The following is a 15,574-nucleotide window of genomic DNA, read 5'->3' on the forward strand; positions in this document are numbered from 1 at the left end:
AGCTAGATTTGTGACACGGATCACAGTGATGGGTCAGACAGGGTAGAGTCAATGTGTACCACACTCCTTTGCTGTATCCTTGGCCAGATGCTGGCTTAGAAGCCAAGAGCTGCACTCTGGCTAATGGTGCATTGCCTCTGCTGTTACCTTGAAGGTCATTTAATGTACTCTTCCTGGTTTCATGTTCATTGTTATGTAGACTGCTGTTCCTGGTCTCATGTACTCTGTTATGTAGACTTCTGCTCCTGGCTTTCCTTACCTTGAAGGAGATTTCATACTGCTCCCCTCCCCAGATTTCCAGCCCCGTGTCATAGCCCCCCAGCTCCCAGAACCACTGCCGATTTACAGCGAAGAGCCCCCCAGCCATCACTGGGGACCTGAGAGAGAGACAGTGTAGAGAGGCAGGGAAAGGGAGACAGAGGTGGGGAGGAAAGACAGAGAAAGAAAACCATCAAAATGGACATGTCTATAAATATCTTAAAGTACAGCAACAAAACACAAGTGCAAACAGTGACAATTTCACCGTTTAGAGTCGAAGTGAGATAGGAAATCCTCCCCAATGGACTGCAATGTGCTGGTGTTGCTTCTCACTCAGTGTCTACAGAGTCAAATCACCCCCACACACAAACCAGACATCGATGAACCCGCAAGACTGTCACTGTCTTTAAGCCTCATAGAGCTTATCTGCAGAAAAAAGATGGTTTTATGACGTGTTTTTTTCATCTCTCCACTGACTCTAATAAAAAGCTCTGGCTGGTAGCTCTGGCTGACCTGTAGAAAGGCCATTGACTCCAGGAGAAGCAGTCAGTGACACGGTATGTACTTGTGACATATGATTCAAAAAATAACATTTATGTTTTCGATTATTTTGATCATTTTTGAGTTCTCTTCTCAGAGATGGCTGGCTGCTGGAAACTGGTCTGGCCCACAGATCCCTGCACAGAACTCAAGTGGTGGTTTCAAAATTTAACGGTAAAATGGACTCACAATGGAATCCAGATGACAGAAGCCGAACAGACATGTGCCATATATTTAAGTCGGGTTTCAATAAGAAAGAGACGAACGGGATTACACCACATTACTGTCTCCATATCTGCTACAACCAGTAATTCTAACACTGTCAATAGAGCTCTCCATCCTAAGGCTTAATCCCTGCCTGTTTGTATTTTCCTAGTGCATACAATGCTGCTCAAACCTGTTACTGCTGTTATTTCGCACTCTCTCGGGGATTTATGCCTCTGAGTGGATTTTGGCCTAGGATCCACCATCTCTTAACGTTTCCCTCGTAATGTAATGAAAAAATGGCTGCATTCCGGCAGGTTATAGCACCTTTCGATGAAGCTGCCCCCCCCCCAAACGCCCCCGCAGCAGTTGAGAAAGTTCCACTCTGTTAACAAAGCTGGCGGGATGAAACACAGAGATATGGCGGGAGAAAAAAAAAAAAAGAAAAAAAAAGCTACCCTTTGAATTACGGAGCTGCTGCGTGGAACAAGAGCATGAGGGGGAGCGCAAACGAGGGCCGGGCGGTGCAGTGGGTATTTCCCAAGCTGCAGGGGGGCTGCGTATCGTCCTCCTAAGGCTCCTTCTTCAAGCCAATTAGAGCGCCTGGAAGCACATCGGTGGCAACAAGGCTCATTAAATCACACTCCATACTGGCCCCGCTACACCGGTCCCCCCCCCCCCCCCTTGGAGGAGCGGGGTGTGCTTGGACTTCTCATCTCATCCCACAACAAGAAGCCTGTTGCACAACGAAGACTTTTTCATCGCATTGCACAAAAAAAAAAAACATCAAAAATGCAAGAGGGTGCATGGCAGGAAAGAGCCGCCGCGTCCTCTCCTTCTCGGCTCCGGCGCTGGGCTCCGTAATTAGGGGGTGCAGTTTGCGGAGGTTTAGCGACATCACAAAAGGAAAGGCTTTGTAATGGAGGAAACAGGCGCCACGAGCTCGCCGCTTCCGCACCGGGTTTGTGTTATAATGAGGGAGCGGTGTGGTCCACACTGTGAGAGCCGGGCTGGCTTATGCCTACAGGAGGGGGAATGTATGCAAAAATAAATCATTTACCAAAAGGATCTTCAATGCCTCCCTATGCATATACCCCATTCTGTATGTTAGAAGACTGAGCAATTATTAACACTCAATTGTCATTTATGCAATTTAATGTCTGGACACCGTATGGGAGACATTCTAAAATTCATATATTGTAAATCACACTTTAAAATGAATGTACATATGCACATAAGTGTATCCGATGTGCACATATTTTTCTTTCATAATATATTTAATCAAGGATATGAATAAAGATGGAAGGCACTGTAGACAAATGCTTCACTTACATGAATCATCAATTTATAAGACACGGATTGCAACTTGGATTATACTGGACGGACGGAGGAGGCGGCATCTGTGTGCCATGTTGGGGACTTGGGACTGAGGGCTTTGAGGACAGGGATGGGCAGTGTTTCCCCATAAAAAAAAAAAAAAAAAACTGGATAATGAGGTTGCGAAAAGATAGCAAATGGAATGAGCAGAGGGCGCCAAAATCAATTTGCTCCCTTGTAATACTCCCTGGCCCCGCTTTCCCTCCAATTTAATACAGCGCTGAAATATTGCAACTGACTCAATTAAGGAGGGCAATAGAGAAGCAAGCACTTCACCGCCCTCCATGCCAATAACGGCGAATACATCAGTTATTATGGGAGCTCTGCCGGCTTGCCTGCCCGTCGATGTCAGCACTTTCCCGAGGCAGCGCCGTGGAGCAGCCCCTGAAAACAAACTGGTCTCAGACGGCCGCCGGAGCTGGGCCTCAGCCAGTCCTTCAGTAACGGATCCGCCGCTCGCTAGAAAGTGGAGGAATCAGCATTGCTTTTGCATGACCTGAAAAGATCAGGACAGGTGGATGACGGAGAGACAGCTGAGACGGTTCTGCTTTCACTGTGTTGTCATGCGCACACACACACACACGCCCACGCACGTGCACTCACACACACAAACACACCCACACGTACACACGTGCGCACACACATACACAAGCATGTTTGGTTCTTTATGGGTCTGATAAAAACCAGTGTAGTGAATCCGCCTTGAAATCACAGCTGTTTTATATTTTGACCAGACAGCCAGATTTGTGTGCTTAGTACTTAACGGGGAAAGGACCTCTATCTGCAATTTCTGAAAATGTATGTGTTCTGATTTGCTGGGTTGCCATTAATATTCTTGAAGGGGTCTGGTCTATACCAACACATATACAGCTAGCATAGCAATGCAAATGGCACCTGGACCTGGTCGTAACACAGAATAAAATACGTGTGCTTGAAATTCAACTAACTTGTAGGACATAAAGCTAAAGTGCCTTTTCCTTTTTATTTGGTGCCCTGACTCACAAGCCATCCAGCACTTTCTCTGATTGGCTGCATCGTCTCTGACTGCTGATTGGGCAGGAGTGGGCAGTGCTAGAGAGACCTGCTGCAATCATGTCACTTCTGCCCTAAACATTTGGTAGCCAGGACTGGCTACATGACAGCCACTCAGAGCTCAAACTAGCAGGCTACGTTGAGACCACTCAGCTGAAAACATGCCAAGCCTGTAGTCAACCCTGCAGGAGGTCAGAGAAATTTAAGGTTTTTAAAATCTTGGGTCTGATCCATCCTTCAGGTGCCTCACTCTGCCCTTGATTTGATGGGTGGGACAGATCGGAGGTTCAAGTTTCAATCATCCCCTTGATCCAAAACTTTAAAAATCTACACCTCTTCGCTGACTCATCAAAACCGTAGCTGGGTACTTGCTGTTTTTAATTTTCAAGAGGAAATGAAATGAAATTATGCCCTCAGAAAATTATTTAACGGAAATGAATCGAGCTTTTCATTACCTATCACTCGCGCAGAATCACACAGCTCTAATAAAGAGGCCCTAATTTAGGTGAGAGGAATCACAAGGCGGTAAGACTCAGAGTCAGGAGTCAAAGGGTTTTGAGAATGATTGCTTCGGAAATCCGCCCCTGGAGACTGCCAGCAGCCGAAATGAGCAAGCAGGTTTAATGACATTTTACAGCCATCCGGCGGTGGCAGTATTGATTACTTAATTATTTTCAAGTCTCCTGGGGGTCTCCCCGATCGATGCTTTGAGGTTTTGTGTAGGTGAGCAGGAGGGGCAGACAGCCCAAAATACCTGTGCATCCAGCACTGCCTCCATCAGTACTTACCAGGCAAAGAGTGGGCTCTGAACCAGTGGTGCCTGCCTTAAGACCACTGCAGAACTGCCACCAGCTCTTACACTCTCTCTCTCACTCTCCATCTCTCTCTCTCTGCCACCTCAAAGCCTGAAGATAGGCCTCACATGTGAAACCTGTTGGTAGGAGTTCGGCAACCACGCACACTTAACGGGAAATGCACCTTTTTAACCGGACCGTGCAGTGGTTTTTTTTTAACCGGACCGTGCAGTAGGGGAGAAGACAGGGGAGAGGAGAGCATGAGATCATGAGCGATTCCTTGATGCAGGTTGAGCGCGGTCACTTTCAACCACAGCCCGGTGACAGTGCAGTGGTCGCGCCTGGGGGTTGATGCCACTAGGCCTGAGACCAGGTTTGGTGGGGGTGTTGGCGACTCAGTGGCTCGCTGATGTCACTGAAAACTCATGCTCGATTCCCAGAACGGTGGCTCTCCATCTTACTCAATGTGAAGAGGTACTGACGGCAGATGTTGATTTATAATTTTGGGAGTATGCACACGTGCCTTTTTCCTGAGGTTTATATTCTTGATTGAACAGCATCTGTGAGAGGTTGATGGAGATATGAATCAACATTAGCCTCCATCCTCTTGTCTGCTCAGTGAGCAGTGTGTTCTAATGCAACCACTGTGGTTTTCTCTACTAATACTACGGGCTACATCCTACTACACACTTTCCCTAGGGCTCATTTGAAATAACTGACTTGTTGACTTTATCCAGAAAGCTAGAGAATTAACCTCAAGGTAAATGGCTCATAATTTATGTAGTGCTGTTTGGCCTTTAGAACACAAAGCAAATGAGGTAGCCCTTTACAGCATTTTAATCTCATCTAAAAGTCGCCAGCTCCCTTCAGCTACGCCGGCATAACGCGCCACATGTTGACAAATATTTTGGGTCATCTTCGGAGTACCGCGGGCTAATAATGAGATGATTGGGCTGGAAAACTGGTAATTGTCTGGTGCGATCTGTTGAACGGCACTGAAATTGCCGTTGCGTGCCACGGGGATGAGCAGATCTCCTTTAGGCTCGTTTGAGAAATTGACCCCCCCGCCCCACACCCCATCCCTTGTGCGTGCTTCTCCGCTCCTCGTTTAAACCCTTCCTGAAAGGCGGAAATGGCCCACGCCTCCAGAGAATAGGACGAATTTACGGACGGTGAATTGCGCGGATCAATTAGTCTGACTTTGACCCTGACAGTTTAACTCCCGTCCCGCGTCGCGACGGAGACGCACGCCATTAAATGAGGCTAGATTAATATGGGGGGTGCGGGAGGCTGAAGCCAGCGTGTTCCAGGACCCGCGCCAGTCAGAGGCGGTGCTGACAGCGTCCCCTGCTCCCTCATCTATCCCGCTCAGCAAGGGCACTCGGCTACAATGTCTCTTTGCTTTAGATTATCATAATACCATTAATCATTGGCCCAGCTTCTGCACATCTCTGCTTTCTTTGCTGGTTTAAAACTGGTTACCACCAATCTGGCTTTTCCCCCACAAAGACTGAGAACAAACAGGCAGTACTGCTGAGCGGCACAATACTTGCATTTCAGTTTATGTGATTCGAAAGCACTGGCACCAGCCACTCACGCTGGCAGTACACTAAGTAAAACCAATTAAGCACCGGGAACGGCAACAATTGCAAAACCTACATACTGTAGCATTGGGAGAAAACACTGAAAGGTAATTTTCTTTATTTGCTTTTTAAAGATTATCAACTTCAATCACAGACACATTTCACACATAGATTTCACCCAGTTACAGCCCACCTACACAATTTATAACCTGACAATAACACCTACCTCTGCCACCCACGAGAGGCCCATCTACGCGTACCACACGCAGAGACGCCGGAATAATCAGATCACTTCGTTCTCTATTCTGTGTCACCCTGAATATTAAACAGCTGAATTCTCTGACACCGAGGGGATTAGCCCGAGTTGCGCTGGAAATAATTTGCAATGAACATTCATGGAATCAAGTTTAGCGTTTCCCAGCGACGCTTGAGTGCATGACGAGTTAAAAGGCTTCTCCCGCAAAACACCCTTTCCCGGAGAGCAAGATAAGTATATGAGCATTATGTTGTGTACGTAACCGACAGTAGAACAGAGGGCATGCATGCTGTATCAGCAGAACACAAACTGTAGGAATGAGGCAAAACGTAGGAATAATTCATTAATCTGCCATCTGCTCTGAAAGGAGAATGCCAACCCCATGGGCCATGTGACACATCTTTGTTTTAATAGCTTGTTCTGTAATAAATGCAAAATAATATCCACCGATACCCCGAACAGCACACATTGCTTTCCTCGCTCCGCTTTATCACGACTTCCACTTGCACTCTGGTGTGAGATTGGTCTGTTGTCTGACCAGATGGTGGCGGTACAAACCCAGAATTCGTCATCACAGTAGATCGAAGTCACAGAGCGAGCGCCGTGAGCAGAGAGGCCGAGGACGTGTTTCGATTGCGCTAATTCTTGCTGAAAAGCGCTGTCGCCAAGCACGTTCCATCCCACATCTACTCAATTTCATAAGTGCTACGGTACACTGTGGAAAAAAAATATTCAGGATCAGACATTTTGTAAATTAGCTTAGATTTAAATGGAAAAGGCTACCCCTTTTCATCTTCTAACTGGCAGTAAGATTTACATTGAGGCATATTTTACTCTGCTCGCTTCACAAATGACAACGCAGACAGGTACCGCATTTGCCACTATACGGTCTCTTTAAAAATGCATTAATAAGGCTTTGAAGAACTCTTCAGCATGGCTGGCTCCTAGCAAATGTTCCTCATTAGGAAACTGTTTGAGGAGACGTTTGTGTCCAGCACTGGAACAGACAGAGCCGTTCCGCTTTGTTCCACGTTTTAAAAAGGAGACGGGGAGATAAATCAGCAAATTGGCTGAGGAGTCGTTTTCCATTTGCCGTCGCGTATGTGACAACCATGCGCAAACCGTTCAGGTTTCCCGAAGCGAGAGGTGTCAGCCTCTCTCTGCCCGCGAGTCGCTTTGCCGAACGCTTTGCCGGGGATTTCTACGCCGACGTGCGGCGTGTGGGGAGCTCGGCGCAGAGACAGTACGAGGAGGTCCGGGGGCAAGCGAGATCTAATCTCCAATCTCCGTGCCTGAGAGAAATTATTCCTAACGGGTAGCGCCGGCTGATAAAGCCACGCTCCTGATGCCGTGCCAAGCTCAGAGCTGCCGGCGCTCCAAATCCCATAGATGACTAACGGTAACATGCTCATGTTCCAGTAAACCCGCGGGACCCCCCCCCCCCCCCCCCCCCACACACACACACACAAACACACACACACAAACACACACAGAGTGTGTTGAAGGCAACAGCACCTATTAAACGGGAATCAATTGGTAAGAGCTGCTTCTGAACCTAAATTGCCCATCCTCATATATGCTGGCTGAGTGAGGATTCTCGGGACCATGTAAGAATAATTCACATTCTATCAATATCATTATCTTAATGGGACATTGGCTCGTTCAGAGGAAGCATTGGCTTTTAAACTCTGTTAAATTCTCCCGTACCACAATTATTCTTAATCTTCCACAGCCCCCCAGTCAAAATGAGTAATACGGTCTCGAATAGGGCTGTTATGGGATGTGAAGAATACAATTTTCTATTGATTTGTGAAGTGCCCTTTTCCCTGCTGAGAAAAACACCGGCGCAGTCAGAAACAGCATATAGGGCTGCTGCAGTCAAGCCAAGCTATGTTACTCATCCCCATGTATCCAATGTGATTAGTCTGAAAGCTGAGGAACAATTTTAATGGTGTCTTTTTAAAAAGGACAAAGTCCTTAGTTTCCAGATGAATTGTCTCCTACAGTATTGCACGTGAGGAATGTATCTGTGTGATAGGAAGGGCTCTTTTTCCCAGCCTCTTGGGCCATCCATGACATCGTCTGCTTCCTTTTCTGAAGTGAAAAGACCCTATTTACAGTAAATCATGAGAAGTCAAGACTACACCAGCTGTGTTTCTTAAAAATGGCTCTAACTCCTAATTTCGCTGGAAACTTAATTTAGATTATCACACTTAAGATGGCCAGTGTGACCCCTGCTAATTATGTAAATGAAAAACAAAGCTTTCAGAATTAATTTTCCAGATACCCACAAAATCTACTTTACTGTATTTGATTGCTATCATGATCTAAGTTTAACATCTGGGCTGAAGTGTTTTATCAGCATTCTGGGCTTTTAATCTGTTGACTAAGGGGCTCTTTTATTAGCAGATAAGACAGATGAGTTTAACATTTTACTAGCTCAAATTAGTTATTAGCTTTTGAACTTGTATAATTAATGAATTACATTGTATTAACATCATTATACATAAAATATATATAATTTGAACCTATTAGAAGTTTTGGTATGGAGCCTTGTGATTGGTTCATGAGTCATTGATTGATGGCACAGGGGGCTCTGCCCAACATGGGGTTCATGAAGTCTCATTCTCACTGTCACTGAAGAAAATTTGTCACTGAGCCTAATTAAAAAGTAAATAAAATTTAACGTTTTTCATCCAGTGCTCCTCATTGCAAATGACTTGCTGCTATTCTTTTTATCAGCCAGCAGAATCTTGCATCTTGCATGGAAATGATGGGCCTAACTATAATAGGTATTGTTTGTAATGCTGCGTAGTTTTGAGGTGGTGAAGTATTTCCAATACTGGCACAGAGTCAGTTCTGGGCAGAGTTCAGGAAAAGCTGTGGTCGGGTAAAGGCCTCTCAGGCTTGTAATACGGTATGTATTCATGTACTGCAGTTGCATGGTGCATGGTTGGTCTGAGATGACCAGCAGAATCTAAGCTTGAGCACCGAAGTGGAAAGCTCAAGGCAACTGTGAAATGAGGATATGTTAATTTGCAAAACCTCATTTCCTTCTGAATGGGCCCTCTGCTTTAGGTGCGCTGACACTGTGGGGTGAGATGCGTTCAAATATAACGTGAGGCCCTGTGAATGAAGGCGCTCTGCTATAAAGCCTTTCTGACTCTCCCGCCTGGCTCCCCTGCTTCTCATGCCGGATGTTCCCCCGCGCTTAGACAACGTTCACTCTCCTGCTGCAAAAAACAGATAATCGGGGGATACTCTACGATATTTGTGTGCCACTTAATCTTACCTCGGAGCTGCAGATTCACAGGCTGGAAAAATTATATTACATTACAGGCATTTAGCAGACACTCTTATCCAGAGCAACTTACATAGATTACATACATTTTTTTTTTTTTTTTTACATGTTACCCACTTATACAGCTGGGTATTTACTGAGGCAATTCTGGGTTAAGTGTCTTGCCCAAGGGTACAACAGCGGGAATCAAACCTGCAACCTTTCAGTTACGAGTCCTGCTCCTTACCACTATGTTACACTGCCGCAACAGAAACGAAAAAAAAAGAAACTTCTTGTTGCTCTGCTGCAGTCCTCAAGGACCACAATCCGACAGATTTTCCAGATGTGCACTCTCCAAACCCTCACCTGAGAGGCATATCTACAGAAGAGGTGCAGCTTGTGCAGCCTGCGTGAGCACTGAACCAAATCAGCAACCACACAACACGGCTCCACATAAGCGACCCGGTTGGCTGACTGCGCAAAAGGCCCAGGTCTGTTACATGGGGGACGAGCGGAACTCTTGTTTTGGCTCCGGGGGGTGATGTCACCATCTGTAGCAGGATAGCGCGTACACAATGAGCACCGCCACAGAGGCCGGATAATGCGGTGCTTGGTGGAGCCGAGCTGCTGGAGGTTTCCTGCTGTTCTGAGCTCCCTGCAATCCCGGCTGTGTCAGCCTCCCCTGGGGGGCGCGGTCGGAGGAGGCCGAGACGCCGACCCCATTGCGGCGGGCGGATACTCACTCGTACGGCTCGCTGGGGTCGGGGCCCTGCAGCTCGGGGGGGATGGGAATCCTCTTGTAGTACATCTCCCAGTCGAAGGCGCCCCTCATGGCGTCCCCGGCCTGCGCCTCGTACCCGAAGTGGTTGTGGTCGATGACGTCGATCATGGGGCACACGATGGTCCGCGGGTTCTGAGCGATCTGGTCTGGAGGGGAGCAGCAAAAAGGGAGAATGAGAGGGCTTACGGCCAGGCCGAAAATGATGGCTTGCGTCAGCCGTGACCCCCCGCCCGTGACCCCCACCCGTGGCCCCCACCTCGTCTGTGTCAGCCATGGCCCCCCACCCCCACGTCCATCTGCATCAGACGCTGTGACACCACCACCCCCACCACCCCCACCTCCCCCTGCACCCCCCAATTCTGCCTGCATTAGCCATGACTGTAGCTCCCACCTTGCCTGAATCAGATACAAGTACGCCCCCCCCCCAACTCTGTCCGCACCGGCCATGACACCCCTCCTTACAATTCTGCCTGCTAAATCGCACGGTGGCTGTCTGAAATTGGACCTGCTGCAGCTGGCCAGCTATTAGAAACAATTATGGTGCTTTAAAGTAGGTTTGCTCCACGGAGGCCCGGACAAACCCAGGCCATCTCTGTCTTTGTCATTCTGTGGCGCTACGCTGCCCCAGATCTGTCTCTGTCTTCAGCGACTACAAAGATCTGAGAGCAAACCTTGAATGAGACACTCTTTTTAATGAATACTTTAATATTAATGTGGGTTTTTATATATATATATATGTATAAATGGATAACGTAAAAATTGGATAAGAGCATCTGCTAAATTACAATAATGAAATGTATATGCATGTATATATGTATATGTGTATGTATACATACAAATATATACATATACACAAAACATGAGGCTATGTGCTAATATAAAGGTCATGTAATGTCATGTAACAGTGATGTGAAAGAAAGGAAGTGTTTTTCCTGTCTAGACCGAGACTAAATGTCTGAAACGCAGCAGGGGCTCCAACTCTACTGACGTCGGCAGAACTGGAAAGGTCGGTAAATAGGTACGAAGCGATGATTAGTTTCATCGGGTGATTAAGTGTCTGACGAAAATGAAAAACCTGTAGACATCAGCAGCCAACCCCCCCCCCCACCCCCCCCCCCCCCTCAGGGCCAGGGCTGAGTGACAAGGCTATTTGTGTGTGCCGCAAATGAACGAGGCTGGTGAGAAGCATTTCATGTGGAGTTAATTGAATTAATACAAATAAGAGCAGACAACTGTCGACAATGACCAGTTATCACCCCCCTCCCCAAACAACCCCCACCCCGACAACAAGAAAAAAAGACTGCTCATTTTCAAAGGGTGGTACCTGCGATATCAAAGTCAAGATGTGCCATCAGGGAATGGTCTCGGGAGATTCTGCCAATGCTGAGGCCAGTATAGTGGTGCTGATGTAGATGGACTTTGATTTGAAACAGTATTCATTTGCCCAAAGGCTTTGAAATATTCATCTGTGAGTGCTTACTGGGGCAGAAGGCAGCCTTTTTTGTTTTTCTGATTTCGGATGCGGGCACCAAACAGTCCAACTATGAATCCCGCATGACAGTCTCTGATGCCAGGTCTGCTGTACTGCAGACAAAGAGGCAGGCAGTGTAGTTTTTAAGAAATTAAAATGAGAGAACAAAGAAATAAGAAAACAAAGCCCTGAGCTGAGAGGTAGTGGGACAGCTCAGGAGGCCCACTTGCTTTATGGGATTAATGGATGAAACAAACTGGCATGTACAGAGTATACATTTTACACCAAAAAAAACACTCTAACATCATGGCGTTGTGCAATAGGTCACTCAAAGCTGCTGACCTTTGCGGCCAGATTACTTCGCTAAAAGGATGCTGGGGTACAGCAGCAGTGCCCCACTTGGGAATCAAACCTGCAACCTCTGGGTTACAAGCCCCGCCCCTTATTGCCACACCGCACTGCTGGCCCTACTATTAATAACGACACGCAGGGTGCGATGAGGCAACGTACTATTGTGAGGTCACAGTAGAACCTCTTTAATAGCAGCTGAAATGCACTCTTATCTCTGTGGGTGTGTCAGCAGGGACGGAATCAGAGCGCAGAACAAAGAGAATCCGAAGCAGACGACTGATTTCTCCCACGATGGCTGCCTGCGTGTCACCAGCTCACCGCAGTGTCCTCTCAAACCTAATTTAAAGTGTGAGGCCGGCGCATCTTGCTCTGGAAGTAATAGGGAGGGATTGCACAGCAAACTGGAGCCAATTAAAGAGGGCCATACTGTGTGTCTGCCTTTGATAACGAGGGGAGGATGGCGAGTGTCGGCCTGCTTCCCTGGGCCCGCAAACAGCAGCCTAGTATCTGACGGCTTGATCGCTCCCTATTGTTTGTATCTGCCTGTACAGCGGCGAGCTGCTGAGAGGAGGCTTCCCGGCGCGCACTGTGCCGCCCTGCATAAACACGCAGGAAATTTGCAAAAAAGTAGAGAGGCACACAGGGAAAGATATGAGCAACATCATTTTAACAACGGCACAAAACCATGTGCTGTGAATGGCAACAAATTCATTAGTTTATGGAAGTTTAACCCTCATGAACACAAAATGTGAAATTCTAAATGTAAGGAGTCAATCTTTTAATTCCTGTCAAAATATACGCTGTATATATATACAGTATATGCCATGCAATTTTCATAGTAGTTATACATACATACATAGTTATGTAGTTATGTAGTTACATACATACATTGCTACATACACACATACATGAAAGTGGCAATAATTGAGGTTGAAAATAAATAGCTCATTCTGAGATATATCCAAAATATGGGATTCTTTGGGTCTTCCCTCATCCAACCTTTCCACAGCGTAAGCGTCTTGTACCTCTCATCCTAAAATTTGCCAGCAACAATTCATTCACAATGTCTTTGATGGCATAATGACGTGTTTATACCGCGGAGCTCTGCTGGCTGCAGGGCAGGTCCATGGGTCGGCCCATGAGATCTAAACGGATTTATATCCCAGCGGGATGGAAATCGCGATTCGATGGGACAGAAATCACCCCGAGCTCGGTGACACAGCACACAGGGTGCGTGTCGTGACTGCTGGGATGGTGTGAAAGACCACATTGCCCGCTGTCTCGCCATGGAAACCTGGCGGTTCACGCTTACCGAGCAGAGGTGGGAGCCAGTTGATGTTAGCCTCGCAGTGGGAATCCAGGAAGGTCAAGACCTCTCCCTTGGCGACTGTGGCTCCCAGCAGACGGGTGCGAATGAGCCCCTCCCTCTTTTTGGTCCTGACGATGCGCACCTTCGGAAACCTGGCCATGTACTCCTCCAGGCGCGTTTTCAGGTGTTCTGCAAACCACAGGCACAGAGACAACCAGCGTTAACAACTGATACTCAACGCATTTCAATTACTGAGTGACGTCACTTCCCCTTGGGACCTCAGCCGATAGCATCAATTCATTTAAGCAGTTCTACTTATGGTGTGACTTCCTTCTGGGAATTCGACCTATGGTCTCACTTCCTTTTGGGAACTCTGAATTGTCTTCTTTGTAATGTTATCTGTAATGTTATTATTAGCATTCAAACAGTTCCTATCTTCTCTTTTGGTGCAAGTTCTGGATATGCTCAGAGAGTCAACATGTAACACTTACATGTGTTTTAAAATAGGAGAAAATAATACCCCATTTCATTCTTTAAAGTTTTCCCATACAGTGTTACATTATAATGTCTCTGACCCCTTCAAAAGATATGATTAACCCAGCAAGGTTGCAGTGAGGTTGAGATGAAATGTCAACCTCTTTACACACAGTAACTGTATGTCCCAAAGCCTGTGGGAGTTTCAGACCATTCAATAACACCAGCAAAAATGTGAATCTGGTCATGAATACCTATATGAGTCCTATCTCCCTTCTACAGATGCTGCCACTGTTCAGGCTTCATTACCATTCTGTATGTGACATTAACAATGGGCTGCCCAGGATTACCACTAATCAGAATGTAAAAGCCATTCCAATCTATGGAAGCCCACGAGGAACAAATTTCTTTAAAAAAAAGTCACAGTGAAATGGAAGCATGAGCTAGATGGAGTCATGTGATCAAGATGAATATGCTTACATCATAACAAGACAACAAGGAGCGTGTACATCTACCATCCATCAACATGTATGTCTACCTTCAATTTGTCTGTACACAGACTGATAAAAGTGGAGTCCTCCTAAGTCCGCTGATACGCCAGAGCTAGTTGCAATCTGACATCTCCTACAGTAACAGAACTGTGTCCTTTCCCTCTGCCCCTCCTGATCCCTCTATAGGCCTGAGGGGGGCGCTCTTTTTATCCAAGGACCAGGGTGCACACATGACACCACCAAAACGACACCATCAAAGCTCAGCCTTATGCTGCTGTCAGACAAATGGACCCCATAAAAGTGTCGGGTACAGTTTGAGAGCAACAGCGCTGCGCTCCCGCAGAGAAAGATGGGAGCGTCCCGAGCGCTGTGTCACAGAGAGGCTGGGGACGGCTCCAATGGGACTCCATTGGAAGAGATCTATATCACGCCGCCCTCCGTACGGGTGACTGAATGAGGTCATAAATCACGCGTATGAGACATGCCAGCCCAACGCCAGACGCCGCAGAGGTGGGAGAGAAGTGACAGGTAAACAGTTATGGAAAAGCCCAGTTTCATATCCCTGTGACTGCACTGACAGCCTATGATAAAGAGTGCCCTTGTTCCCAGTGATGCGTCCAAAGCTAAGCCTTCGAGGCCTTTTCCAATAAGTCAGTGCGTGATTCCCTCCCTACTGTAAAGGCTGAAGTCATTGAGCTGAAGAAGGCCTTCAAATGTCTGCATTTTCTCCTTAACTCTAAGCATTACATCAAAGATGCCCTCTGTTGATTTCTGCTCTGGTTAAAAAAAAAAAACCAAGAATAGTTAATTACAGTTGTTTGGGAAGAAATGGATCAAATTTTAAAGAACTGGGAAAAGAGACTGAAATAGTTCATTTAAACCGTTGTATCTTTTGGGGAGAGAGATTAACTGAGTTCAAAGAACACTATGGTGTATACCACCTACTATTATAGGGACTAATAAAAGTGATAATTGTTTTGGCAACATTGACAGGTTTACAAAATCAAAAATAATTAGACAGAGAGATAGAAGGGGTTTTTTGGGGGGGAGGGGGTGTCCATATTATGTAGAATGAAGCACACAAATTTCACACATATTGAGTGATGTTCTGTAAAAAAAAACATTTTTTATAAGATAATTCTTTGTTTTGAGTTGTGCCTTAGGCCAGTCTTGAATAAAAGAGCTGTTTCCCTTTTGCTAACATGAATATAGAAAGCCAGGGTTTCCCCTGGGTACATCCCAGCTCATAACAGTATTAGTACAAGGATCTATGCTGAAATCAAAGCGTACTGTTTCTTTACATTAAAGAGACAGGAATTTCATCTTTGGTATAATCTGAAGGGATTTGACTGCATAATCACACTTCTACACTC

General features: G+C 46.5%; 1 protein-coding gene across 1 annotated transcript in view; it reads right to left on the bottom strand.

Moving 5' to 3' along the window:
- galntl6 (polypeptide N-acetylgalactosaminyltransferase like 6) overlaps positions 1-15,574 on the bottom strand; it is a 130,599-nt gene that overhangs the window by 9,088 nt on the left and 105,937 nt on the right. Inside the window, exons 6-8 of the mRNA XM_036517112.1 lie at positions 13,240-13,425; positions 10,068-10,251; positions 260-377 (exon numbers count right to left, since the gene is read on the bottom strand). Coding sequence (XP_036373005.1) covers positions 260-377; positions 10,068-10,251; positions 13,240-13,425 — 488 coding nt within the window. The remainder of the gene's footprint in view (positions 1-259; positions 378-10,067; positions 10,252-13,239; positions 13,426-15,574) is intronic.

This window comes from Megalops cyprinoides, chromosome 22, assembly GCF_013368585.1.
Source record: "Megalops cyprinoides isolate fMegCyp1 chromosome 22, fMegCyp1.pri, whole genome shotgun sequence".
In the NCBI taxonomy this organism is placed as follows: Eukaryota; Metazoa; Chordata; class Actinopteri; order Elopiformes; family Megalopidae; genus Megalops; species Megalops cyprinoides.